The sequence below is a fragment of the Giraffa tippelskirchi genome, chromosome 5 (assembly GCF_054371585.1).
Source record: "Giraffa tippelskirchi isolate mGirTip1 chromosome 5, T2T-mGirTip1v1.2.pri, whole genome shotgun sequence".
NCBI classification, from domain to species: Eukaryota; Metazoa; Chordata; class Mammalia; order Artiodactyla; family Giraffidae; genus Giraffa; species Giraffa tippelskirchi.
In genome coordinates this window covers 174,440,393-174,465,975 of record NC_137279.1, presented here as the reverse complement: position 1 = coordinate 174,465,975, position 25,583 = coordinate 174,440,393, and the positions used below count along the sequence as shown (strand labels likewise).

General features: G+C 52.5%; 1 protein-coding gene across 26 annotated transcripts in view; it reads left to right on the top strand.

Annotated features, from left to right (window-relative positions):
* MAST2 (microtubule associated serine/threonine kinase 2) overlaps positions 1 to 23,539 on the top strand; it is a 212,921-nt gene extending 189,382 nt beyond the window's left edge. For 13 of the 26 annotated variants that reach the window (XM_081488538.1, XM_081488550.1, XM_081488531.1 and 10 more), the window contains 21 exons: positions 1,658 to 1,733; positions 4,094 to 4,303; positions 8,574 to 8,675; positions 10,951 to 11,083; positions 11,880 to 11,941; positions 12,195 to 12,280; positions 12,717 to 12,925; positions 13,949 to 14,087; positions 16,009 to 16,141; positions 16,842 to 17,007; positions 17,582 to 17,683; positions 17,926 to 18,048; positions 18,220 to 18,329; positions 18,644 to 18,798; positions 19,000 to 19,271; positions 19,371 to 19,568; positions 20,191 to 20,417; positions 20,632 to 20,754; positions 21,174 to 21,310; positions 21,452 to 21,645; positions 21,947 to 23,539. In XM_081488538.1, coding sequence (XP_081344664.1) covers positions 1,658 to 1,733; positions 4,094 to 4,303; positions 8,574 to 8,675; positions 10,951 to 11,083; positions 11,880 to 11,941; positions 12,195 to 12,280; positions 12,717 to 12,925; positions 13,949 to 14,087; positions 16,009 to 16,141; positions 16,842 to 17,007; positions 17,582 to 17,683; positions 17,926 to 18,048; positions 18,220 to 18,329; positions 18,644 to 18,798; positions 19,000 to 19,271; positions 19,371 to 19,568; positions 20,191 to 20,417; positions 20,632 to 20,754; positions 21,174 to 21,310; positions 21,452 to 21,645; positions 21,947 to 23,469 — 4,480 coding nt within the window. In that variant the 3' untranslated portion in view covers positions 23,470 to 23,539. Of the gene's footprint in view, positions 1 to 1,657; positions 1,734 to 4,093; positions 4,304 to 8,573; positions 8,676 to 10,950; positions 11,084 to 11,879; positions 11,942 to 12,194; positions 12,281 to 12,716; positions 12,926 to 13,948; positions 14,088 to 16,008; positions 16,142 to 16,841; positions 17,008 to 17,581; positions 17,684 to 17,925; positions 18,049 to 18,219; positions 18,330 to 18,643; positions 18,799 to 18,999; positions 19,272 to 19,370; positions 19,569 to 20,175; positions 20,418 to 20,631; positions 20,755 to 21,173; positions 21,311 to 21,451; positions 21,646 to 21,946 lie in introns of all 26 variants that reach the window. The other 13 variants (XM_081488532.1, XM_081488535.1, XM_081488552.1 and 10 more) reach the window with 4 other exon arrangements.
* Positions 23,540 to 25,583: the final 2,044 nt, after the last annotated feature.

Genomic DNA, 25,583 nt, shown 5'->3' with positions numbered 1-25,583 from the left:
ACCCCTGGCCTAGCACATGGGCACAGCTCAAATGAGTCAAGTCCAGGGAGGCTCAAGCCCTTTGGCTTTGGGTACAGTTCAGCTCACCCCACCACCCCCTGCCACCGAGAGGTGCCTAACAATGTTATCAGGGGGTCCATCTTTTTCCCTTTAAAAGTAGTTGGCAGTAGAAATGTACTGTGAACTCTTTTCAGTTACGGGAGAGTAATGGTATCATCCCTTCTGACGGTTACCTGGCTGAGAACCCAGAGGCCCAGAATATATAACTCGGCCAACTGAAAACGTTGCTTCTAAGGACACTTGTGGCTGACTCAAGGAGAAGCCCATCGCAGAAGCAGAACTAAATGGCCATCTCAGTCGGTCTCATCTCCCTGAATCACTGGGGCTCATCAAACCAAGCAGTCCTTAATCCCTGATTTCTCTGTGTATTCCATGGATTCAGTCAGCTCCTCTCTTTGGCATTAGGTGGTAAATCTGTGCCAAAATTCCAGGTTCAGGAAGAAGGTGGAAACTGCAATGAGCAGGGCTTTCAGAGATGGAGCTCAGCTTTCCAGGGCCCCTGAGAAATACTCAATTGGCCGACATGTTGAGGGTGGGGACCAAGGAGTAGTGCCTTCCAGGAAGAGTCCCCTCAGGTAATGTTGGCACTACAAGTGTCAGGGAGTGAGCTGAGCCAGACCGCAAAGGCTGGTTCAAGTTTAGGTTGATGACAGTAATGACTGAGACTGCAGTGCACAGGGTCAGACATTCAGACAAGGGAGCATGGAGGCCGGTGCCATAGAGGAACGCCTGAATCTTGGTGCTCTTCACAGTCCACACAGAAACAGGGGCACCTGTTAGACCATCTGAGATTAAGAGGACTGCAGTACCTCTGTGAATCCCTGAGGATTAATCTTAAAATGCTTGGTAATGTGCATTAGTGCAGCATGCGGACCAGGGTCACTGCAGGGAGGAAAGGCAGAAAAGAGCAGCTCTGGACTCAACTGGGATCACAGGTCGGGGGCATCAAACTGGGCAGGACCTAAGTAGCCATTCAGTTGTGTGGCTCAGACTTTGAAATCCTTTACAAGGATATAACCACACGTGGGCCAAAGCAGAAGATTTAGATGGCCCAGGTTTACAGTTCTCCACAGGCTGGCGGGACTGGCCTCATTCATCCCCCAGGTAGAGCTAGGTCAGCCCCACTGGCTGCAGCTTGTTTGGGAAAGATACAGGTATACACTGTCTTCCTCTAGTTGTTTTGATGGTGGTTTGATTTAATTTGATTCCTGGAACATGCTGGGGGTGTGCCCAACCCCACTGGCTAAAGCAAGGAGGACCCAGAGAGTCCTGTTATGGGGGTGGGGATCCTAGAAGAACTACCTGTGGCTTCAAGAGTGGTCTCCTCCTGTCTAGGCCTTTTCAGGCTCTGGCAGAGGTCTTTGTGAAGGCCAGGCCTCTTACAGGAAGATAGTCTAGCTCCAAGTGACACCATTTTGAGCTGAAGAAAGTGTACTGGCAGCTCCAGGAATAAGGAGGCTCTGGAACTCAGCACTCCTGAAGGTGGGAGTGTATGGGTGCTGTAGACAGTGGGCAGGAACAGGCTCTGGGGATGGGCATCTTTCTCCTCGATGGTTCCCTGGCACTAACGTAACACAGTTGTTTCTTTCTTATTTAGTCCTGGACGGTCACCAGTTTCCTTTGACAGTGAAATAATAATGATGAATCATGTATACAAGGAAAGATTCCCCAAGGTAAGGATCAAGATTAAGGGAAATGGTAATATCTCTGAGGATGCCGCCTCCAGCCAGCCCCAGTGCAAAGACCAGAGGTGGGAGGTAGCACTCTGTCTCCAGGGGCACCCAGAATAGGAGGATATAACACAGGGGCTTCCAAACTGCCAGAGAAGAGGAGGGGTAGAGGACTTGGGAGTTTGGGGATTGTGCTTGCAAGCCTCTGTTTCCCCACTCCCCACAGAAAAGAGGTGTCTAGAGGAAAATGTCAAAACCATATGTTAGTGGGGAAGGAAAGAGCAGAGATCTTGGTTCTAACCGTGCCCATGAGGATCCATGAGTTGGGGTCCCCCAGAAGGAGATTTGCCCTCTGAGAGCACCTTCATTTAAAGCAGATTTCTAAATTCCCCCTGCCAGGAAATTAGCCAGAAGGAGCAGTAAGGTGGGAGACAGAGCTCAGAGTTGCTATTCACAATTGGACTTATCTTTTCAAGTGGGGAAATGCTAAGGGGGGAGGCGGGTTACTGTCCTGAGATAGTTGAGAAGGAGGTTTGACAGTGAACCTCCTCGTATGTGGAACGAGAATCTTGTTTCGCGTTTGCATTTCCTTTTGAAGACCACATGCCTAAACCCTGTGAAGTGGCTGTCTAATGATAGGCCCTGCTCCTGCAGAACAAACCAGCTCTGGAGAGAGGGAACCAGGGCCAGGTGGACCCCTCTTCATGACAGCAGCAAGCATGAGGTCTGCAAGCCTCTTCATCCTCCATCCAGACCCCCGGCTCTGCCAGTTCATCTGTATTAGGGTTGGCAATGTGTGGTTTCCTGCTCCTCCAAGCGTGTCCTTTCTGTAGCCTCGGGGAGTCTCTGGGCACACATGGCAGGCCGAGGGAAAGGTGTGCCATCCTTGTGCTTTCCTTCTTCACAGGGAAGTGGAGCAGTGAGGAAGAGCAGATTCTGGGAGCAGACCGACTGGGTTCAAGTCTGCTTCCACTGTGTATTAGTCTCGTGACCCTGGGCAGATGATTAACTTCTCTGAACTTCATTTGTCTCATCTGTAATTTGGGATAAGAAGAGAATCTATCTCATTGGGAGCTTGTGAAGATTAATGAACATTAAACTTTTCTAACTATGCCCAGGACACAGTAAGCACTCAGAAGTGTTAGCTGTTATTTCTCTGCTGCTCTGTGGTCTGCACTTTCTAGCCTTTGAGTGGGCACTGGAGAATGAGAGCAAAGCAGAGGGGCAGAGTGACAGTGTGGAAATCATTCTGTTGTGCTTGGTTCTTTATAAAAAAAATTGGGGGTATGTATAGTGTTTGAAAATGCATCCCATGTTTCCTCCTCCTCTTTATGTATTAGGTGTTGTGTTGTTATTCTAGCACTGCATGTTTGTATGTCCCCAAGTCATTCATGTAGGATGAACTGATAGAGAAAATATGTTGATTCCTTCCACTCCCTCCCACCTTCTCTCCCCTCCCACCACCATATATATATATATATGTGTCTATATATACACATAAACCAAAAATGTGTGTCAACATACACACACATACACAAATACCCACCTAAACACACTGAAAATCAGAAATTGCCAGCTGATAGGCAAAGGAAAGAAAGCCAAGCCCCAGATAGGCAGGAACTTGTTAGCTCACATATGTTTGTTCTTTCAGCATTTCATGTGCAGTTAGGTCCCCAAGAGGCTTCTGAGCCAAACCCCATGCTGCTCTGCTGGGGATCTGGGTCTGTGAGCAGGCAGGTTCACAACTTCAGTAAATACTCTCTGAACATCTGCTTATCTCACTTGGGTCCTAAGGTGAAGTAAGAGAATCCTGAGATAAATCAGACTCCCTCTGGCTTGAAGAAGTTCCCAGTTTGGAGACAGATTTAGAAACCAGCAGTGTCCACACACCAAGTTTGTATAGTTGGGGGGTCCAGTGGAAGCACAGAGGGAAAGAAGCCCTAGTTTGCCTGGAGGAATCAAAGACTTCCCAGAGGAAAATGATGCTTGAACTGAGATTAGAAGGAGTAGTAGGAGTTTGTCAGGCAGGCTTGGCAGGTGAAAAAGCCACACACAAGCAACAGCTTAAATGGACAGAGGCGTGAGACAGCATAATGAAGGAGGGAAACAACAGAACCCCAGTGTCCTTAGAGCAAGAGAGCACGCCCTTTAAGGAGTGGAGAGGTGGACAAGGCCAGATGGGAGAGGGCCTTGACTGAAAGTTTTGACTTGACTTGAAGGCCACCTTTCACGTCTCCAGTCGTCAGTTCCCCAAGTGCAACATCAAGAAAGCAGGATCACAGAGCCTGTCCTCAGGCTATGACCAGGCCCTTCAGGCAACCTGGCTCAGGAGGAGAGAGTCACTTGTCCTCTTTGATTTGCAGGCCACTGCACAAATGGAAGAGCGTCTAGCTGAGTTCATCTCCTCCAACACTCCAGACAAGGTGTTGCCCTTGGCTGATGGAACCTTGAGCTTTATTCATCATCAGGTGATAGAGATGGCCCGAGACTGCCTGGACAAATCTCGGAGTGGCCTCATTACCTCACACTACTTCTACGAACTTCAAGAGAATTTAGAGAAGCTTCTGCAAGATGTGAGTGTCCTTGTGCCAGAACTCTGGAGAATGCTCCATGTGGCAGTGGTTATTAGTCCTGAGCTAAGATTAAAGTGGTCGTGGTGTTCCCAGTGTGTAGGGCCACTTCACGTGTCCTGCTGCTGCTGCTGGACTTTGGTTCCTCCTCAGTCCCCTGCATTTCTGAGAGAAGCCTGTTTAGTATCAGAACTCAGTGCTATGAGTCTTTTCCTTTTCTAATTCCAGTCACCCTGCCCGAGGTTCCAACATTGGTAATGTTCATAAATATTTGCCTAGGAGACTTGTAACGCAAAGCCAGAAAGAGGCCCCAGTGGCTGTTGTGGGCTCTCGTTTGGTAGACACACTGATGTAAGCAGAGCCTGGAGACCGCTTCTTCTCAGCCAAGATAAAACAAGCCTGAAGACTGCTCTGTGGGTTTATCTGTTGGCTGATACTCCCTGTACATAAAGAAGTTCTCTAGTGGGGACAGATGGTTTAGAGACCTGGTGCCCCCGAGTGTGAGAAGTCTTTGGGTGAAGTAATCCAGAGACCACTGAGTCCTCGCTGCTTCATGCTCCACGGTTGGCTTCCTCTCTACCTCTCCAACTGGGTGATGGGTGCTTCTCCGCAGACCACAGCTGTTCATATCACACCATTAGCACAATTTAGGGGAGAGGAGATGTGCTGTCTCCCTAGGGCTGGGCTCTTCATGTCACTAGAGTGTTTCCCAGTCCAGACCGAGTTACCTCCAGACCCATGCCTTCTCACCAACTGAGCTGAGAGCCGAGGCTGATAATCAAACGGACTCCAGTGTGTTAGTCCAGAAGTTAGGAGCAGGAAGTTTTTTGTTTTTTTAATTTAGGAAAAAGTTGAATCTAGAAAAAGGATTATGATCATTGCTGTCAGATGCTGGAAGTCTTCTCATATGTAATAGATGCATAGCTTTTCTGTCCCCTAAAAGGTAGACAAGCCCAGTGGACAAGAGTTACTGTGAGAAAGGTTTTGATTTTAATAGATGAAGAAGTTCTTCCTTCTGTAAAAGTGTCTTTCTGATTTTAAAAGTAATACTGCATTCAGACATTGCAGAAAAAAGAGTTTAAAAAAGCTCAAGTCCCATGAAACATCACTGGCAGCTGTTTGTTTCCGTTCAAGAATAACTTTCTAACGATTCTGTAACAATAGATAGGAATCTGGGAATGAGATATCCAGTAATTCAACCAGACTTCCAAGGTTGCTTGTACATCTAAGATTGATCTTCTGAAATGCTAAAATCAGAGCCATGCCCAGAACCTACAAGCATTTTCCAGACTCCTTGCCCCTGGAAGCAGGAAAAATACTAGACACGGAGCCAGTGCAGTCATATGTTCCGTCGTTTGCTAGGCCCTAGGAATGCAGAAAAGAAGTTCAGTGCAGGTCTGGTTCAAAGAATTTGCCTTTGACTGGTGTGTACAGACCCATCAATAAGAATTACAGTAAAAATAACAGCTATTATTTATTGAAGTGTCCTGTGTGCCAGATACCACACCGAGTGCTCTATGAATTACCTCACTTTTGTTTATTATAGTAAGTGTGATTGATGAGCACTAGCTAGAGATGAGTTCTGAGCACAGAGGAGGATATGCTGACTCTTGGGGAGAGTTCAGGAAAAGTTGGATCTTGATGAGGAGTTAGGAGTTCACTGGACTGAGGAAGGAGTACAAACAACCTCTCAGAGGTATGGAGGAACTTGGTACATTCTGGACATTACAGGTAAAGTAGTTTGACATGACAAGAGTGAAAGATGCCTGCAGGGAAACCTTGGTAGATGAATATGCTAGTTACTGCACTAATTTAACTTCACAATAGCATTGTATGGAAGGTGCTATTATTATTCTCTAAATAAACAGATGAGAAAACCAAAACTTAAAGGGGCCAAGCTAGCCCAAGGTAACTTGTTTCTTGCATAACAGAGTTGGAACCCAAACCCAGGTTTATTCATTCCAGAGCCTAAGATCTTACACTTTCAAACACTTAGTCAGCAAGCATTGACATCTGCTATATAAGAGGCACCTATGCTAGGCTTAGTACATGAGGGAAAAAGAAAGACACAGGCTGTCTATTCACAAGGCCCAGCAGCATAGCTGTAGAGACAGCTGTGTGCTAGTACTACCATGTGCTATGAGCAAACAACTAGGAGAACGTAGAAAAGGGAGCTGTTACTTCTTGTTCTTCGTGTGTGTGTGTGTGTGTGTGTGTGTGTGTGTGTGTGTGTGTGTGTGTGTGTGTGTGTGTGTGTGTGTGTGTGTGTGTGTGTGTGTGTGTGTGTGTGTGTGTGTGTGTGTGTGATGGAGCAGGGGCCTTAGATGAGCCTTCACACAGTTGATATTTGGGCTGCACCTTAAAAGAGTGAACACAGTTTCAAGTGCCCAGCCTCTCTTCTCATTTAATAACCAGTTGTTTTTTTTTTTTAATTGTCTTCGTTTGCTATATTTCTTTTCTTGCAACCTATTCACTACTCAGTGTCCTGCCTTCCACTTTCCCCTCCCATATTCCACTAAAACTGTTTCAGGCAAAAGACCCCGAAGAACTAACTGGCCAGTTGCCAAATCCCGTGACCTCTCTCAGCCCTCATCTTTCTTTGCCTCTCTGCAGGATTTTGCACAGTGAACAAACCTCTCCTTGATCTCCCCTCCCCCTGGTTGTCGTGACACTGTTCTCTCCCGTCTTGCTGCCCCTTCACAAGTTCTCTTAAATGCTGGTGTTCCGAGGGACACCCTCCTGAGCATCCATGTTCCCGTTTTCCTTCATTCTGATCAGTCCTCTCAGCTCCCATGTCTTCAGTTGTCATCCATCCACTAAGGGTCCCTGCCCGCCTCCATTCTCTTGAGCTTCAGATCCTTCACTTTCCTTCCCACATCAGCTGGTATTCTTCATTGCAAGTAGTAGAGCCACCTCAGAACAGTTTATTATATAAAGGCTGAAAGGGCGGGTCTTAGAGAATTGAAGACAGCAATGCAACCAGGCTTTCGGAAGGGACCAGAGCTAGAAATGAGAACCTGTGGAAAGCCCAGGAAGTGTTCCATCTTACTCCGGTCCACTCTGTTCTCTATTTGGTAGGTATGCTCATCCTTTTCCCCAAAAGTGGATTATACAGTTCTGTTACCCTGATATTAACTGTTGTCGTTCATCCATCTTTCAGCACCTACATCCCCTCTGGTCAGCTGTTGGAAGTGGGAGGGAAAGTGCAGTCACACATCACAGACTCTAGAAGTCAGAGCAGTTTCCAGAAAAAAGAAGCTCTCCTGGGCTGAGCAAATACCTCAGAAAGTAGCTAGTATAGTACCTCAGACTCTCCAGGTCCAAAACAGAACTCTTTTCCACCTACCTGCTTTGTCCTTAAAGCTAAAGGGAATATGTTCTCTACCTATCCTTGGGGCTTCCCTTGTAGCTCAGTTGGTAAAGAATCTGCCTACAATGCAGAAGACCTAGGTTCAATCCCTGAGTCAGGAAGATCCCCTGGAGAAGGAAATGGCAATCCACTCTTGTATTCTTGCCTGGAGAATCCCATGGACAGAGGAGCCTGGTAGGCTACAGTCCATGGGATTGCAAGAGTCGGACACGTCTTAGCATCTAAACTACTACTACCTATCCTTACCTAAACTGCATATCTCTTTATATTATCTATTTCATTTAGGGGTTCACTGAAATTTCCCTAAAATTGGAGCTGCAGTTACCATCTATTCCTGCCTCTCACACCCCCCAGGGCTGCTCTCAGATGGCCCAGTCTGTCCATTTCCCTCCATTCTTACTTCCTTGATTTATGTCTTTTTCATCTACACTATTGCCACAGCCTGCTGGTGGGTTTTCCTCCTTTTAGACTTGCCCTCTTTCATGCACCATCCCCACTACAACCAGAGTGATCTCTCTGAAGTCCCTGCTGCTCGCATCACTCTCCTGCTTTGAGGTCTTTCTATTCCTTACAATCTGTCTGTGGTGGAAAGCAAGCCTCTCAGTGGTGGAAGGCTCCATTGAGAGCTGCCTCTTGAGCTGGGGTCTGGTGGGTAAGTGAAGCCTGCTGGATGGAGAAGCAGTAAAGCGGTGTGTCCATGTGACATTCCTGTGTCATGCAGTGTTCACCAGCTCATGTGGCTCCTGCTCATGGCCCACTGACCCCCTCTAAGGTCTCTGCTTTGCAGAGCTCTCTGTACTACAAAGCACTTCTCCCCAGAGTCGGCTCTGTTCAGGCCAGTCCTGCTTCGCTCCGCCACACTGGGCCGGCAGATCGCTCAAGCTACCTTTGTCTTCTCTACAGGCTCATGAGCGCTCAGAGAGTTCAGAAGTGGCTTTTGTGATGCAGCTGGTGAAAAAGCTGATGATTGTCATTGCCCGCCCAGCTCGTCTCCTGGAATGCCTGGTGAGTGGGCTCTGGGAAGGTTGGGGAGGTGGGGGTGGCTGGAGGGGAGGGAATAGGGACTGCAGAGGAAGTATTTTGCTAACAGCAGAACTATGGGGGTACCCACTGCCATTTCTGTTGCTGAAGTCCTTATTTAAATATGATGTGCCAGCACTGGGGGACCAAATGAGTCCCTGAGGAAATGTGGACACCCCTGAGGAGAGTGGTGGGGAGAGGTTTCATCTGCCCATCCCACACTGAGCAGGCCCAGGGTAGTGGGGGCCCCAGGGCTGAGGAGCACAGGCCAGTTTTGTTTGCACAAGTTAAGTCCACCCTTCATTTGATCATTCAGTGACACTTTACTGAATGCCATCTTCATTCTAGACACTGGAGATATAGGTATAAATAAAGCAGAGTCCTGATCCCATAATGCCTCCTCTGCAGCAAGGTTAGAATTCGTCTTGAATGCCTTAGGTATGAGGCCTGAAGATGTGCAAATAATAGTTATGATATTGGCAGAAGTGTTGTAAAGGGGGAAAATTCAAGGTGCAGTGGGAACATGGGGAAGGACTTGATCTAGTCCTTCTCAGGATGGACAGGAGTGAATGTTCAGTGAAGGCCCCCTGGGGAGCGTGAAGCTTAGTCAGCGGCTTGAAGGATAACTGAGTTTGCCAGGGGAGAGCCGTCAGAAAGGGCATTTGATGGAGTACGGGTGTGTCTGAAGAGCTGGTGAGGGACAAACTTGGGAGGTGGATCATGACAGGACCATGAAGGGTGCGGGTTCTTGGCTCAGGAGTTTGTGTTTATCCGTAAGGCCACTGGGAGCCATCAAGAAGTTTAGGTAAGAATGTGACATGGTCAGATTTACTTTTTAAAACTAACTTTGTAAAGGTATAATTTACATACAATAAAATATATCCTATTTGGTTATACAGTTCAGTGAGTTTTAACAAATCTACACCTGTCTAGTCACTGCCACAGTTGAGATGGAAGATATTTTTCTCACCTCAGAAAATTCCCTTGTGCCCCTTTGCAGTCAGCCCCTTTCCCCTCCCCACCTCACCTCCCACTCCAGACAGCCACCTATCTGCTCTTTCACTGTGGTTAAGTTTGCCTTTTATACAGTTTCATATAAATTAAATCATGTAGTATGTTCTGACTTCTTTAACTCAGCATAATTTTGTAGAGATTCATACATATTATTGCATGCAGCAGTAATTGATTCCTTTTTATTTCTGAGTAATATTCCGTGAGATTTACTCCTGAGAAAGATAACTATGGCCACAACATGGATAGTGAATTGGAGGAGAAGGCAGGATGAGCCGGGGACAGTGGGGCAGAGGCCCTTAACGCAGTTCATGTGAGAGAGGAGCGCCATGAACTAGGACGGTGGTAGAGAACAGATAAGGAGAGTTGGGTAGAGGGGGGTTTATGAAGTAGACATTCTGACTAGACAGGGACGGAGGAAGAAGAAGGTAATAGAATTTCCCAGTCTGGCTTAGGTTTTATCCAGATAGGTGGTGGTGGTGGTTTCTAAACCCCTGAGACCAGAGGTAAAGAACAGCAGTGGAGGCTGGGGCTGTGGTGACCAGAGGGCTGCTCCCACAACAACATGAAGTCTGTGGTTAAACAGGGGCTGGCAGTTGAGTCTGGGCTTGTGCAGTGGTTTTCTCTTTCTCCCTACCTCTGTGGCCATGGTCAAATCCACGCATTTCTGTGAGACCTGACGTCCTCCCCAAGATCATAGAGATATCATCAGGGCATAGTGCCATGTGACACTTAGTAGGCCCTCATTATTCTGTGCTCTGGGCAGACAAGGACTTCTGTGCTGTGTCCATATGGCTCTCTAGACCCAGGACACGGGTTGCTCAGTAGATGCCTGACAGCATGGGTGTGTACCACCAGGGCTGTGAAGTGTGATTGAAGGTGGGCCAGGACTGCCCCTCTGCACTAGGTGTGGGAACACACCGGACAGTGCTGTGTCTGGCTGACACAAGGCTTTGGACCAGGCAGATACTGAAAGCTTGATACCCCACCTTGAAACCAAAAGCTCTGAGTCTTCTTGCTGTAGAGACAGGAGATGTTTAGGATGTCCAATCTAGAGGTGACCTTTAAGACAGCTTTGTCCCCATTGGTCCCTGAATCATGATGTTTCTGGGGATTCTGGGGTAGGGGTGTCCATCACAAAGAGGAAGGCTTCCTATTCCTCCTGCTCTGGGTAAATGCCTTAAAACCATAAAGGCCAGCAGCCTTTGCTTGTAGCTCTCACCACTGACTACCTCTCTCCCCGGTACAGGAGTTTGACCCTGAAGAGTTCTACCACCTGTTAGAAGCAGCTGAGGGCCACGCCAAAGAGGGACAAGGGATTAAATGTGACATTCCCCGCTACATCGTTAGCCAACTGGGCCTCACACGGGATCCCCTAGAGGGTGAGCATGCAGCCTCGTGGCTGCAAAGAGGCCCCACAGCCTACAAGCTCTAACAGCAGGGAAGCCACTGGGAGAAGAGGGTTAGTTGGACAGGGACACAACACAGCCTCAGAGGCCCGAGGGCTGTAGGAAGACCCTGTGTTCTGTGTCATAAAAGAGCCACTCCTTTGAGATTGTCCACATCTGCCTTCTGACACCCAAGTGGGGCTGTCTTGGGCGCACCTGGGTTGGATTTAGATCCTAAAGGTCAAAAGAGGTCAACACAAGGACCACAATCACATTTTCAAAAACGGTCACCACGTCTGCATGCTTGCCTCTCCTGCTGCCACCTTACAGGTCCCCCTGTGTCTTTGGGGTGGTCCCGACTCCAGGCTTCACACTGAACCCCTCGTGAAGATGGGCGTCTGAGTCCCTTGTCTCTAGTTGCCCCAGCCCTCCCTTTTCTACTTCCCGGCCTCATCCAGCAGAGCAGAGTCTTGACCGGCAGGACAGGGGCCAGCTACCAGCTTCAGGCCTGTTTTCAGCTATTGTCCTAAGTTTGAGAGAAGCTTTATAGAATTTTCCAGGCCTTTTGAATGGCACTGGACTTAGAGAGATACGAGTGGCAATGTTATTTGGTGAACAAGTCCAAAAACTGTGACTCCACTAAAGCCAGAGCCACAAGACCACCTCCCAGACTGGTGCAGGAAGCATTTATGCCTCCCCTCCACGTGTCTGTCCTGTGACGTGAGCGGACGGCTGAGAGGTCTGATGTTGCCGCGCACACTTTTGTCTTGTGTCCTTGCTTTGTTTCTAGAAATGGCCCAGTTGAGCAGCTATGACAGTCCTGACACTCCAGAGACAGATGATTCAGTCGAGGTAAAGACTCTGAGCTCTTGCCTCAACCCTGGAGCCTGGGCCCTGTGAAGTGCGGGCTGTGGATTCTCTGAGACTGTGTGCAGGAGGGCCAGCGGAGAGGGTGGTTGCTGCACTGTCTGAGAGGCTGTTCAGCTCCAGGAAGAGCGGGGAGGCTCCGGCAGGGCTGAGTTGGGCAGACACTGGGGCACAGCCTCCTCAGGTGTGTGCACTCTGATGAGCATTCCTGCCCCCTGCCTTTTCCCTTGTCTTCCAGGGCCGTGGGGCATCTCTGACATCGAAAAAGACACCCTCTGAGGAGGACTTCGAAACCATTAAGCTCATCAGCAATGGCGCCTATGGGTAAAGGCAGGGGTCAGGGTGTGGCCGGGACTGGAACTCAGTTGGCCCGTGGGCTCTTCCTTCTGGAAGTGAGTGGTACCTGGTCCTCTGGGCAGCAGGACTGTCCCTCAGGATGGCCCTTCTCCCTCCCTGAAGCCTCCTGGAGAGGCGAGAGTGCAGTTCCCTCTGACAGCTGAGCATGGTGCCTTTCCTGAGCAAGAGCCCCTCTTCCCTTGGGGGTACTCCTCTCATGAACTCTGAGGAGGGGTTGAGCTATGTCCTCAGGAACTTGACGAACTCCCGGGGCAGACCCTCGGGTTCTTCTCACTGTTGAGCACCACCTGCCCCTCTGTTGCATACACTGATAAGGTGTGAGAGGAGTAAGTTTGACCCCCAGGCTGGCAGTGGAGGAGGCTGTGGCCGAGGGCCGTGGGGAACAGATGGGCTTTGCTTCCAGGGCCGTGTTCTTGGTGCGGCACAAGTCCACCAGGCAGCGCTTTGCCATGAAGAAGATCAACAAGCAGAACCTGATCCTGCGGAACCAGATCCAGCAGGCCTTTGTGGAGCGGGACATACTGACTTTTGCTGAGAACCCCTTTGTAGTCAGCATGTTCTGCTCCTTTGAAACCAAGCGCCACCTGTGCATGGTGATGGAGTATGTGGAAGGTACTGGGGGACAGGTGGCCTGCCCTGGGGGCCAGGGCACAGTCAGAGACAGCCCTGATCAGGGACCAGCAGCTTTGTGTGGGCGTGACGTTTCAGGGCCCAGCTTCCCCACCTATCCTTGGCCCTGGTTTCTGCTTTAGGATCGTAGAGACCATTTGGCCATGGCGGGCACCAGGTGCCGTGCCTCTCCCAAGGAGAGGCTTCTGGAGCAGTAGCTGCCATGAGGCTGCCCACGTCAGGCACAGAGAGAGGCGCTCTGGGATGGGATGTATCTGCCCCTCAGCTGTAAAACCTGTGCCCAAAGCCTGCACGGCCCACAGCCTGCTGACACCAAACAGGACCAAGGAGGCAGCAAAGCCACCCAAGCCCAGGGTCAGTCGCTGGGAGGATTGCATCTGGGCCCTTGGGAGAAAGGCAGGCTGCCACCCCGACAGATGGCTTTTGAGGGGCACCCCTTAAAGAGCACACAGCATGCTCAGGCTGGCACAGAAGAGCACACTGGAGCACAGCTTCTCTGGTGGCCTGCCCTCTCCCTTCTCAGGGCTGTGTACAGCTTCCAAAGATATTTTGCCTAAGTCTTGAAGTTGAAGCTGAACAACACTCCCCTTTTAATTCCTTGGGTATGTGCTGGGAGTTTACAATGTTACTCTACTCAAAACTAAAGGACAGCCAACAGGAAGGAAATAAACGAACACAAGCTGAAATCTCAGCCAGACGTGTTTACAATAAACAGGATTCCCACCCAAAAATAACTTGGTCTTGTCCCAACAAGTCACCTTACAGGCATAGAGGCCTGGTTCCTTCCTTCTTTGGCCTGAACAGTGGCCTTGACAGTCCCCGGCCAATTCCTCTTACTCCTGCTCCTGTCCACAGCCTGTCTCCCACCCACACCAGCAGCAGGAGTGCTAGAATCACCGTCTCTAGCACCAGGGAGTTTGGTGACGCCATCTCCTCTGGGGCCTCTGAGACCATCTGGAGCAGGGCACTGGCTCCCTCCTTCATGGTGGCCTGGGCTTGTTGCAGGAGGAGACTGTGCCACGCTGCTGAAGAACATCGGGGCCCTGCCTGTGGACATGGTGCGCCTGTACTTTGCAGAAACTGTGCTAGCCCTGGAGTACTTACACAATTATGGCATCGTGCACCGTGACCTCAAGCCTGACAAGTATGCCCACTCTCCGAGTCCCTTGTCTGGGGTCTCCCACTTGGGTCTCAAGATAAATGAAGGCAGACACAGCATGTTTGAATCTGTTCCAAATGGCTACTCATGTGGGTGTGCACCCGGGCTTGGTACTCTAACCCCTGACTATCCCCAGATGCAAAGAACATTGACAGCAAGGTCTGGCAGGGGCACTGTAAGGCTTTGGTGACATCAAAGAATCACTGAGGAGCTCTACCCAAGAACCCAAGCAGGAGCAAAAGAATCCACACATCTAGTAAATGGCAGAACAAGTGGCCTGACATTTACTGACATGTGCTCTATGCCAAGCACTGTATTCTCGTTCCTGGTCTATAGAGCTTAAGTCCAGTGTGGGTGACTCTCTCATGCTGAGGAACAGGATATGCAAAGATACACACAGGTGTGAGGAACTACAAATAGTACAGTATGGCTGAAGCTGAGATTGTTACTTAGAGTAGTGACTGAGGGGCAGGGATTGGACCATCAAGGGACCGTTTATTTAGTTTGGGTTGAGTTTTAAAGGGTCCTAGAGAGTCTCTGACCCAGGGCTTCCCTGGTGGCTCAGACAGCAAAGAATCCACCTGTATTGTGGGAGACTTGGGTTTGATCCCTGGGTTGGGAAGATCCCCTGAAGGAGGGCATGGCAACCCACTTCGATATTCTTGCCTGGAAAATCCCCATGGACAGAGAGGAGCCTGGCGGGCTACAGTCCATGGGGTTGCAAAGAGTCGGACACAACTGAGCAACTAAGCGCAGAATACACACAGAGAGTCTCTGAAGGGTCTGTTAACCACAGGGTGAAACCCTCAGACTTTGATTTAGGTTTAGGAAGATCACTGCCCGTGGATAGAGATGGTGAGGCCACAGCAGTAGACTAGGCCCCAATCAGCAGTGCCTGCCCTGAAGCAGAGTCAGGTGGGAGAAGAGAGGGATGGGGAAGTGGGAAGGAAATGGTAAGGCTGGGGTGAGAGAGCAGGCTGGGACATCTTCCACGTTTCCGTCTTGAGGCTGGGGTGATAAGCCTCTGTCGTGGAAAGTGGCTTTGACATTAGACAGACTGCATTCATAGAGCTCATTAACCCTGTGAGCTCAGATCAGTGAATTAAACCTCTTTGAGTTTCATGTTCCTCCTCTTGGGGATGATAATACCTGCTTTGGTTGTGTTATTCCTCTGTAAGACCTTTCATGAGCCAGAATATTTTTATAAACAATTGCTAAAGCACTTATCACAGAGCTCAGTAGGTAAGAGAAACACTCCTTTTCAATGAGAAGAGGACCCATTCGGCGGCATGAGCTTGTTTGGACAGGTTGAGTTCATGGTGCCTGTAGGGCTTCTGGCAGTAAGTAGGTGTGGAGCTCATAGAAGAAGTCAGGGCCAGAGACACTAGGGAGTACAGGGGTAGCAGGGCCGAAGCCTTTGGCACAAAATGAAATGGCTCAGGCAGAGTGTGTGAAGGGGAAAAGACAGTTCCCTGTGAGATCTTAGAGCCCTCCCAAGTCCAGCTGTAGATGTGGGATGAGATCATTGTGCCCCTTTCCCCCTCTCCCTGATTTGGGATGTTGTGAGCCCCCCAGGTCAGAAGAGGGGACTGGAGATGGCTGGAGCCTTAGGACAGGGCTGACCACTTGTGGAAGAAAGTTTGTTCCTCAGCCGGCTGATACTTGCCCTCAGTGTAGAGTACAGTTGAAGGCAGTAAACAAAGGTGACTTGGAGGTGCGGGGTGGCAGGGTGGGCAAAAGGCAGGTTAGTTGCTTGTGCAGAGTGCAGTTCTCACACATCAGAGCTGTTTGTTGTCTCACAGCTGCCTGTCCCCCTGCCTGAGTGGGGAAAGGGGGAGTATACTAAAGTCAGCACTCTTGGAAGACCAGGAAATAACTCCAGACGTTTGTTTCTCTGGTTTCCCAGCCTGCTGATTACATCCATGGGTCACATCAAGCTCACTGATTTTGGCCTTTCCAAAATCGGCCTTATGAGTCTGACCACAAACTTGTATGAGGGCCACATTGAAAAGGATGCGCGGGAGTTCCTGGACAAGCAGGTAAGAAGGACGGTTGAGAGCTTGGGGGCTGAATTCCAGGCCTCATAGTAAGGACTGGGGGCCGCATGCTTCCCCTGCAGCTCAGTGTTAAGACTGAGAATGCCTCTTTTCCTTCTTGTGGTTCCAGGGAGGTGCTGAGAGAGGGAGCACCTTTGGAAATAGGGTGGCCCATGAGAATCAAATGGATAGAAAATCCAAAATCATCTTCCTCCTGGGGCTTCGGGGAAGATCAGTCACAGGACCGTTGACACTCTCAGAGCCGACACGAGGTCGGTCCTGAGCCTCCTGGCCTCAGTGAAGGGCAGAGCTCTAAGTTTCCACTGGGCTGCATCCGGAGAGTAGCCTCTGGGCGTTTCCTAATCTGACATTTCGGGTTGTGACCGTTCACAAGTCGCTGTAGTAGTCACTTGGCCATAGGGTCTGTTCTTTGGGAGGCTGGAAGGCAGAGGCCAGTTGTGGGCCACATGCCGAGAGGGATAGAACTAGATGTTTCAGTTAATTAGGAAATATGTGAACTCACCCCACCAATAGTGCCAGCTCTGGCATCCTGGAGCTCCTGTTACTCCTGCCCATTAACCAGAGTACACTGAGTCTTCATTCAGAGACTTCCTGCTCCAAGAAGCGGGAGCACCCCCACCCATCCAGCCACCATGCCAGGGGACTACCAGGATGCTGAACCCCCCAATTTCTCTGTGCCCAGGTATGCGGGACCCCAGAGTACATTGCGCCTGAGGTGATCCTGCGGCAGGGCTATGGGAAGCCAGTGGACTGGTGGGCTATGGGCATCATCCTGTATGAGTTCCTGGTGGGCTGCGTCCCTTTCTTCGGAGACACTCCAGAGGAGCTCTTTGGGCAAGTGATCAGTGGTAGGTACCATCCCCCCAGCCCACTGTGGGGACAGAATCCAGATCCACAAATATGATTTACACAAGCATCTGTGAGGCCTATGAGTTCTTGGTCTGAATTCTTACGTGTGTGTTTGGTGTGCTTGCTTCAGATGTGCACGTGCACACCCTGTGTGTCACCCAGCACTTGCTCCGATCGTGTTTGTGATCCCGCATATGTGCATGAGTGTACCTGTGCCATGAGTGTGAGTTCTGTGTGTGTGTGTGTGTGAGTGAGTGTACATGTGTCAGGAGTATAAAGGCAGGGTGAGCTGGTGATCAGAATAGGGGACGCCACTGCTTTTCGGTAGCCGCTCTGGATCAAAGAGCCAGCCGTGGTCGAGGATGTGGGAGATTCCCCCAGAGAGAGAGAAGTCTGTGCAACTTAAAGGACGTGGGTCCCAGGCAAGGCTTTCAGGGCTCTGGGCTGGGCCCTTTATGCTTCCCCACAGCATATCTTATCCTAGGACCCTCTTCTCCAGCTCCCCACTCTGCCCATAACTTCTAAGACCTTCTCTAAACCACTCCTTCCCTTGTCACCCCAATGACTCTTCAGATGAGATTGTGTGGCCTGAGGGGGACGATGCACTGCCGCCCGATGCCCAAGACCTCACCTCAAAACTGCTCCACCAGAACCCACTGGAGAGACTGGGCACAGGTGGGACAGGCCCCAGTAAGCTGTCTCAGCGCTTGCAAGAGGGAGGAGCGGGGCTGTCCCTGTACCTGGGAGGTTCAGGCTTCGGGTGTGGGCAGTGCCCCTGGTTCCTGACTGCCGTGCTCCCTGTGGGCAGAAGAGGAAGATGCTGGAGCTGAGGCCTCCAGGCCCAGCCTCTCAGGAACTAGGTTCTCACTGGATGTGCTGACCTGGACTCCACCCTCCCAAACCATCCCTGTCCACAGGCAGTGCCTATGAGGTGAAGCAGCACCCATTCTTCACTGGTCTGGACTGGACAGGACTTCTTCGCCAGAAGGCTGAATTTATTCCTCAGCTGGAGTCAGAGGATGATACCAGCTACTTTGACAGTAAGGCCACTGGTGGGACAGGGAGGAGTGGGAATCCTACCTGCGCCCAGAGACACTCTTGTGCCCTGAGCTTGGTATTGGGAGCCGCTTCTCCAGGCCTTCCTGAGGTCTGATAGGGTTGAAGGAGGCCAACCCCAGGGCCTCTGAAAGGCACTGTCGTGTGTGTCCCAGCCCGCTCAGAGCGATACCACCACGTGGACTCAGAGGACGAGGAGGAAGTGAGTGAGGATGGCTGCCTTGAGATTCGCCAGTTCTCGTCTTGTTCACCAAGGTTCAGCAAGGTGTGACCGGTGCAGCCCCAGGTGGAGAACTGGGAGGAGCAGACCTGTTGAGGGATGTGCTGGGCACACCTAAGGGGGTGGGGGGCTGGCACTGTCTCCAGGAAAAGAGGGGAGAGGGCCGCACCCGTGGTATGAGATGCCAGGGTGGGGCCAGGTCAGACCAGTGGAATGGCTGTTTCCTTGAGTGTTCATCAGCTGTGTACAGGGGAGGAGAGGGGAGAATTAGCTCCAGTTCCTGGGCTTCAGGCGCCGGGGATCCTTTGTGCCCCATGGTGTGGTGGTTGGGAATCCCGGCAGGTGTCCTGTGCCCACAGGTGTACAGCAGCATGGAGCGGCTCTCGCTGCTTGAGGAACGCCGGATGCCACCCCCCACCAAGCGCAGCCTGAGTGAGGAGAAGGAGGACCGCACAGACGGCCTGGCGGGGCTGAGGGGCCGAGAGCGGAGCTGGGTGATCGGCTCCCCTGAGATGTGAGCGCTCAGACCTCGGCCAGGGAGGGCGGCATGGCCATCCCTGGGCCAGTCACCGATGATGGGGAGGGATGTGGTGCCGTGAGGGGCCTTCATGCGTGCGGCTCCCGGAGGGAGGTTCCGTGAGCCGAGCTCCCGAGGAGGCCTGGGCTGGAAGAGGGAGGCCGCCGGGCCCTCCACCCTCGGCCTCGTGTCTCCCAGATTACGGAAGCGGCTATCGGTGTCCGAGTCGTCCCACACGGAGAGCGATTCCAGCCCTCCACTCACAGTGCGTCGCCACTGCTCGGGCCTCCTGGACATGCCTCGCTTCCCGGAGAGCACTGAGGAGGCTGTTGGTGCCCCCAGGAGGCAGCAGCAGGAGGGTGTGTGGCTTCTGACAGCCCCGTTTGGAGAGGGGGCGTCTGGGCCTGCCCTGGAGCGGCGGCTGAAGCTGGATGAGGAGGCTGCAGGCCAGAGCAGCGCCCCCAGCGCAGGTGCGGCCCTGCGAGTGGAGCGCCTGGCCGGGGTGCTGCGGCGGGCCCGGAGGGGAGGCTCAGCTGCACAGTGGGCCTCATTGCTGGCTTGGTCCACAGCCATGGAGACCAGAGGAGGCCGCGGAACCCCACAGCTGGTGGAGGGAGCCACAGCCAAGGCCATCAGCGACCTGGCCGTGCGCAGGGCCCGCCACCGGCTGCTCTCTGGGGATTCCATAGAAAAGCGCACAGCTCGCCCCACCAACAAAGTGATCAAGTCCGCCTCAGCCACAGCCCTGTCCCTCCTCATTCCTGCCGGTGAGGCCCCCGGGGAGTGAAGATCAAGACTCATAGCAAGGGCCTTGGCCTCTCTGTGGGCCTGTGGCCAGGGGTCTGCCCCCAGCAGGTGTGTCTGTGTGTTGTGTTGAGGAGCAGGTGTCCGAAAGACTGTGTGTCACTGCTGTCCGTATGTTAAGGGAGTGGGTGTCGGTCTCAGGTTGTGTGTGTGCACCAGAAGGCAGATAGCACTGTGTAGCAAGTGCAGGCTCCAAGGCAGAGAGCTTACATTCAGATCCTGGCTCCATCTCTAAAGGGCCCTTGATCTTGAGGAAGTTGCTCAACTCCTTTGAGCTTCAAATTCTTCATCAAAAAATGTGAATATCCATAATGGTAGCTCATAGGGTAATTGTGACATTCAAGCATGAAGCGCTTGTATGGTCCCTAGTACATATAAGTAAGCGCTCAGTAAATGCTCACTGCCATTTTCCATCACCTCCTGGGTCTGTGAGGGTCTGGGCCCATGAGGGGTCTTTGCTCCTTGGAGGCTGTGGGGAAAACAGGGCTGGAGGCAGGCCCTGTGACTAGAGCTATGTGGCAGCAACAGCCCAAATGGGCCGGGCTCGAGCGTGGACCCGCTAAGTCCCAGCTTCTCCTTCTCCAGAGCACCACTCCTGCTCTCCACTGGCCAGCCCCATGTCCCCACATTCCCAGTCATCCAACCCATCATCCAGGGACTCTTCTCCAAGCAGGGACTTCCTGCCAGCCCTCAGCAGCTCACGGCCCCCCATCGTCATCCACCGAGCCGGCAAGAAGTATGGCTTCACCCTACGGGCCATCCGCGTCTACATGGGTGACTCAGATGTCTACACTGTACACCACATGGTGTGGGTATGTCGAGCCATCCAGACCTGTTGTCCCCTAGCTTCATCACTCCTCTTCTTTCCTCTTACTGGGGCCTGTCTATCCCTGTTTCTGTCCCTGCCCACACCACCCTCCAGGGTCAAAGAGTGGGGCAGAGGGGGTCACAGCTCAATGAGCAGAAGTAGGCCCACCCGCTTCACGCTCGGGCTCCAGACTGAGGGCTGTCCTCTCCCCGGCACAGCACGTGGAGGACGGAGGTCCAGCCAGTGAGGCAGGGCTGCGACAGGGGGACCTCATCACGCATGTCAACGGGGAGCCTGTGCATGGGCTGGTGCACACGGAGGTGGTGGAGCTGATCCTGAAGGTCAGTGCTGAGTGTGCCGCCTGCAACCCCTGAGTGACCCCTGCTTTGAGTCTGGGACTGGCCGTGGGGGAGTGGGGCACACGCACAGCTGGCACTGAAGATAGGTGTGCATACGCACGGGTGTGGCTGGAGCAGAGAGTTTTCACTGGAAGGTGACCCCCTCCTTGGCCAAGGCGGGGATCCTGCCGAGCTGTGGAATGGAGGACAGGCCCGTGAGCCCCTCCTCTCTCTTCCCAACCCTGAGCCACTCGGGCTCTAGTGGAGCTGTTTCCTGCTCTGGGAAGAGCGGAGGCGGTCCCTGTTTCAGACCTGGTGCTGCAGAGGCAGAAGCTCATGCTGTGGACACCCATGCCGGGAGCGAGGGACAGGGGCAGGAACATGGCTGTGGCCTTAGCCTGGGCGCATATTCTGTTCCCCAGAGTGGAAACAAGGTGTCTATTTCAACAACTCCCCTGGAGAACACATCCATTAAGGTGGGGCCCGCCCGGAAGGGCAGCTACAAGGCCAAGATGGCCCGAAGGAGCAAGCGGAGCCGAGGCAAGGATGGACAAGAAAGGTGAGCCAGACTCAGCCATGGGGGTCCGCCTTGAGCCACGCCGAGGCTGGTGTGTGCCGGGGATCCCGGCCCCGGGCTCCGGGCCCAGTGTGTACTGTGCCCCGGTCAGAGCTCAGACCGCCTCTGACTTCGTTTCTGCAGCAGAAAAAGGAGCTCCCTGTTCCGGAAGATCACCAAGCAGGCATCCCTGCTGCACACCAGCCGCAGCCTTTCCTCCCTTAACCGCTCCCTGTCATCCGGCGAGAGTGGGCCAGGCTCGCCCACACACAGCCACAGCCTTTCTCCCCGCTCTCCCACGCAAGGCTACCGGGTGACCCCTGAAGCCGTGCACTCAGGTATGGAGGGTTCCCCGCAGGTCGCAGAGCAGCCCCTTGGAGGTGGCAGAGTCCTGGGCCCTCTGTGCATCTCACCCGTCCCTCTCCAAGGCTCTTGCTCAGCCCACCCCCAGCAGATCTACCAGTCCTGGGGAGGAGGTGACGGGTGGGGGATGACCTCATGTCTATAGCCCGAGCTCTGGTTCCCTGATGGGGTCACCTTGATGATCTGGGACATACCAGGTCTAAGCCCTGTTTTTCCCCTCAGTCACTTCTAAGAGCTAACTCCTCTACCTCTGTGTGTGTGTCTGTCTGTGCAAAGTGGGGGGGAATTCATCACAGAGCAGCTCCCCCAGCTCCAGCGTGCCCAGTTCTCCCGCCGGCTCTGGACACACACGGCCGAGCTCCCTCCACGGTCTGGCGCCCAAGCTCCAACGCCAGTACCGCTCTCCACGGCGCAAGTCAGCAGGCAGCATCCCACTGTCACCACTGGCCCACACCCCTTCACCACCGCCAGCAGCTTCACCTCAGCGTTCCCCATCACCCCTGTCTGGCCACGGAGCCCAGGCCTTCCCCACCAAGCTCCACTTGTCGCCTCCCCTAGGCCGGCAACTCTCACGGCCCAAGAGTGCGGAGCCACCTCGCTCACCACTACTTAAGAGGGTGCAGTCGGCTGAAAAACTGGCGGCTGCACTGGCTGCTTCTGAGAAGAAGCTCGCTACTTCTCGAAAGCAGAGCCTTGACCTGCCCCACCCCGAGCTAAAGAAGGAATTGCCGCCCAGGGAAGTCAGCCCTCTGGAGGTAGTTGGGACCAGGAGTGTGCTGTCTGGAAAGGGGGCACTGCCAGGGAAAGGGGTGTTGCAGGCTGCTCCCTCACGGGCCCTAGGGACCCTCCGCCAGGACCGGGCTGAACGGCGAGAGTCGCTGCAGAAGCAGGAAGCCATCCGGGAGGTTGACTCTTCGGAAGATGACACTGATGAGGGGCCTGAGAACAGCCAAGGTGTTCAGGAGCCAAGCTTGGTACCCCACCGAGAAGGGGGCCAGGAGCCACCCCTCAGAGGAGCAGGAGAGGGTGAGGAAGAGGATGCCTTCTTGCCCAGGGATCCCAGGGGCCAGGGCCCAGTGGTCCCAGGCCTACTGACAGGGGTCACACTGGGATCTCCCAGAATGGAAGGCCCTGGTGTCCCCCAGAAGCAGCTTGGGATCCTACAGGCCTTTGAAGAGGCTTCCAGCTCCTTGTCCTCAGCCCCCAACCTGGGGAAGGCTGGCCCCACAGACCGCATCCCCACTGAAGGCTGCTGGAAGGCCCAGCACTTCCACACCCAGGCACTGACAGCACTTTGTCCAAGCTCTTCGGGACTCCTCCCCGCCAGTCGCTCCACTGCCTCCACCCCTGGAGAGCTGGGCCCATGGTCCTGGAAATTCCTCTTCGAGGGCCCTGACAGGGCATCCCCAACCGGAAAGGCCGCAATGGAAGATGGGCCAGCCAGCTCCCAAGATTTGGAAACTACAACTCCAGGCCGCCCTGCAAACCTGTTCCCCAGGCAGGAGGGGAAGTCATGGCCACCCAGTGCCCCTGGGCTGGCCCATCCACCTTGTGAGGTTCCCAGCCAGAGCTGGCTATGGGAGCCTGAGTGTGCACAGAGAGAGAAAGAGGAGCCAGCGCTGGGCATCACCAAAGTGCCTGATGCCTCAGATGACAGGAGGCAGGACGTTCCATGCAAGAGCTGCCCCTTCACCCCAGAGCCTGGGCCCAGCCTGCTCCAGAAGGGCCAAGACCCAGGGGGCCCTCAGAAGCATCAGGACTTGGCATTGGCACCTGATGAGCTTTTAAAGCAAACATAGAACTTGTTTGCCAGAACTTGTTTGCCATTTCTTGCACTCGGTCCTGTGTAATACACGCTCTTGGAAACTATCTTTATGTCTTTTGCTTGCTTCTTTCCTTCAGTCAATACAAATGTAACATAAGGTCCTATGGTGCTGATAATATGATGGTGAATGAGACAGTTCCCACTGTCCTAGGAGGGGAGCTTAAGCCAGCGAGGCTTCCCAGACACTGTGGTGTCTGAGCTCAAACCTGAAGGATAGATGATAAGTAGTAACTTGCTAGAAGAGTGAGGATTTAGTGTGAGAAAGAATGTCGAGAGAAAGCACACAGCATTTGCCATATACCTGGTACATTCAAAGAACTAAAAATAATTCAAACTGGTATTGAGTGTAGTGAGTTAGGCTAGGGCCATCTCTAAGAGTTCTAGGAATTTAGACTTTCTCTAGATGATGGGGAACCAGTAGCTGTAAATATTCCTGCTTTCTAGAGAAGGGAACTCAGGTTTTTCAGACTAACATGGGCAAGATCATACAGCTCAGGCAGAGCTAAGATTAGAATCTAGGTCCTCTTGACTCTAGAACCCATATTTATCTCATTTGGAGTGCCTCTTAGCTAGTAAATGAGAAAAAAGAGGTAGAGGGAGTTGAAGAGTTGAACTTGGGATATCTTTAATTTGAGGTACTTGTGGGTCATCCAGAAGGTTGGGTGCATGGGTCTGGAGTTCAGTAGGGAAACCTAGACTGAAGATAGAAATCTGAGTGCCATCAGTGTATCAGTGGTAGTGTACTAGCATTTAAGGCAAAGAAAGGAGACTTAGAGGAAGCAGCCAGAAGAGTCATAAAATCCAAAAGTAAAGAGTTTTTAAATGGAAGGAGAAGTTATTTGGTAAAATGCTGACAGAGAACTGCCTTTGAATTGAGTCACAAACCCTTAATGTTTGTCGCCAGTGAGCCCTTCCTGGGCTATCATCAGGTAGGCCTCGGCACTGAAGATGGGACACTGCTGACGTGGGCGGCCGCCATGGGCAGAATGCATTTGGTGAGTGGATGGGTGGTGGGTAGTGTGGAAGGGAAGAGGAGGATGGAGTCGGGAGATGGCATCATGGGAGCAGGGTAGGGCCGTGGGGGAGTGCCTCCATGCTGACACAGGACTTGCCAGACTGCTGTCTTGCCCTAACTGTTCCATAATCCAATACTTAGGTCAGGAGAGGCCTAGAGGCAGGAAAATGTCTCTGGGTGCTGGCTGGGCTCGTCACCCGTTCTGCAGGTCTTTGTCTCCCAGCATGGGAAAGGCTGTGGGCGCCAGAGGGCGCACTCTGCCTGTGGTGGCAGCTATCTGGTCCCTCAGCCTTCCAGGCCCCTCGCACTCCCTCCTTCCTTCAGGCATGCATTGATGGCAGATCCCTGGCCAGCCAGTCTAAGACACTGGGAACACAGGAAACTAGTTGCCTGTGGCAGCCCCGCCGTGTATGCCAGCATCTAGTTAGAAGCACCAGGCCACAGGTGGAGAAGGAGGGGCGGGCACACCTTGCAGCAGTTCATGGGAGGGAAGAACTGCCCCCCACCCAGGAGGCTGGAAAAGGGGGGAAAGAAGGGGTTTGGGAGGAGTGGGCACAGAGGTGCTAAGCATCCCGTAATGCTTAGGGCAACTGCCCCAAGTACCAGTTGTGCTTCCCTTGAGAAACTGCCAGATTAGCCTGACAGAAATGAGGAGCTTCTGGAAGGTAATTGCAGGGAAGTGGTATAATCATATTTAGGTTTTAGGAATCGCTGTCTGCAGTATAGATAGATTTGGGGCGTTGGGGGGGGGGCAGTAAGTGGACCAGGGAGAAAATCAGGGTTCTGGACTAGCATGGGAACAGTGAGGAAGGTCCCCAGAGGGAAGGGGCGTGTGGGGAGCCAGGCGCATAGACAGACCTGGCAGCTATCAGCCAGGAGATGATAATTAAATCCACAAGAGTAGAAGGGGACTGTACAGAAGACCTGTGCAGAAGGAAGAGGTCCAAGCCCTTGGGGTTAGCCAAGGAGGGAGTCAAATGAACAGAGACCCAGAACTTGGGAGAAGCCAGGCCATTTTAAGCATTTTGTGATTCACCAAAAGAGCAATTGAAAAGTTATTTAATGGTTTTACA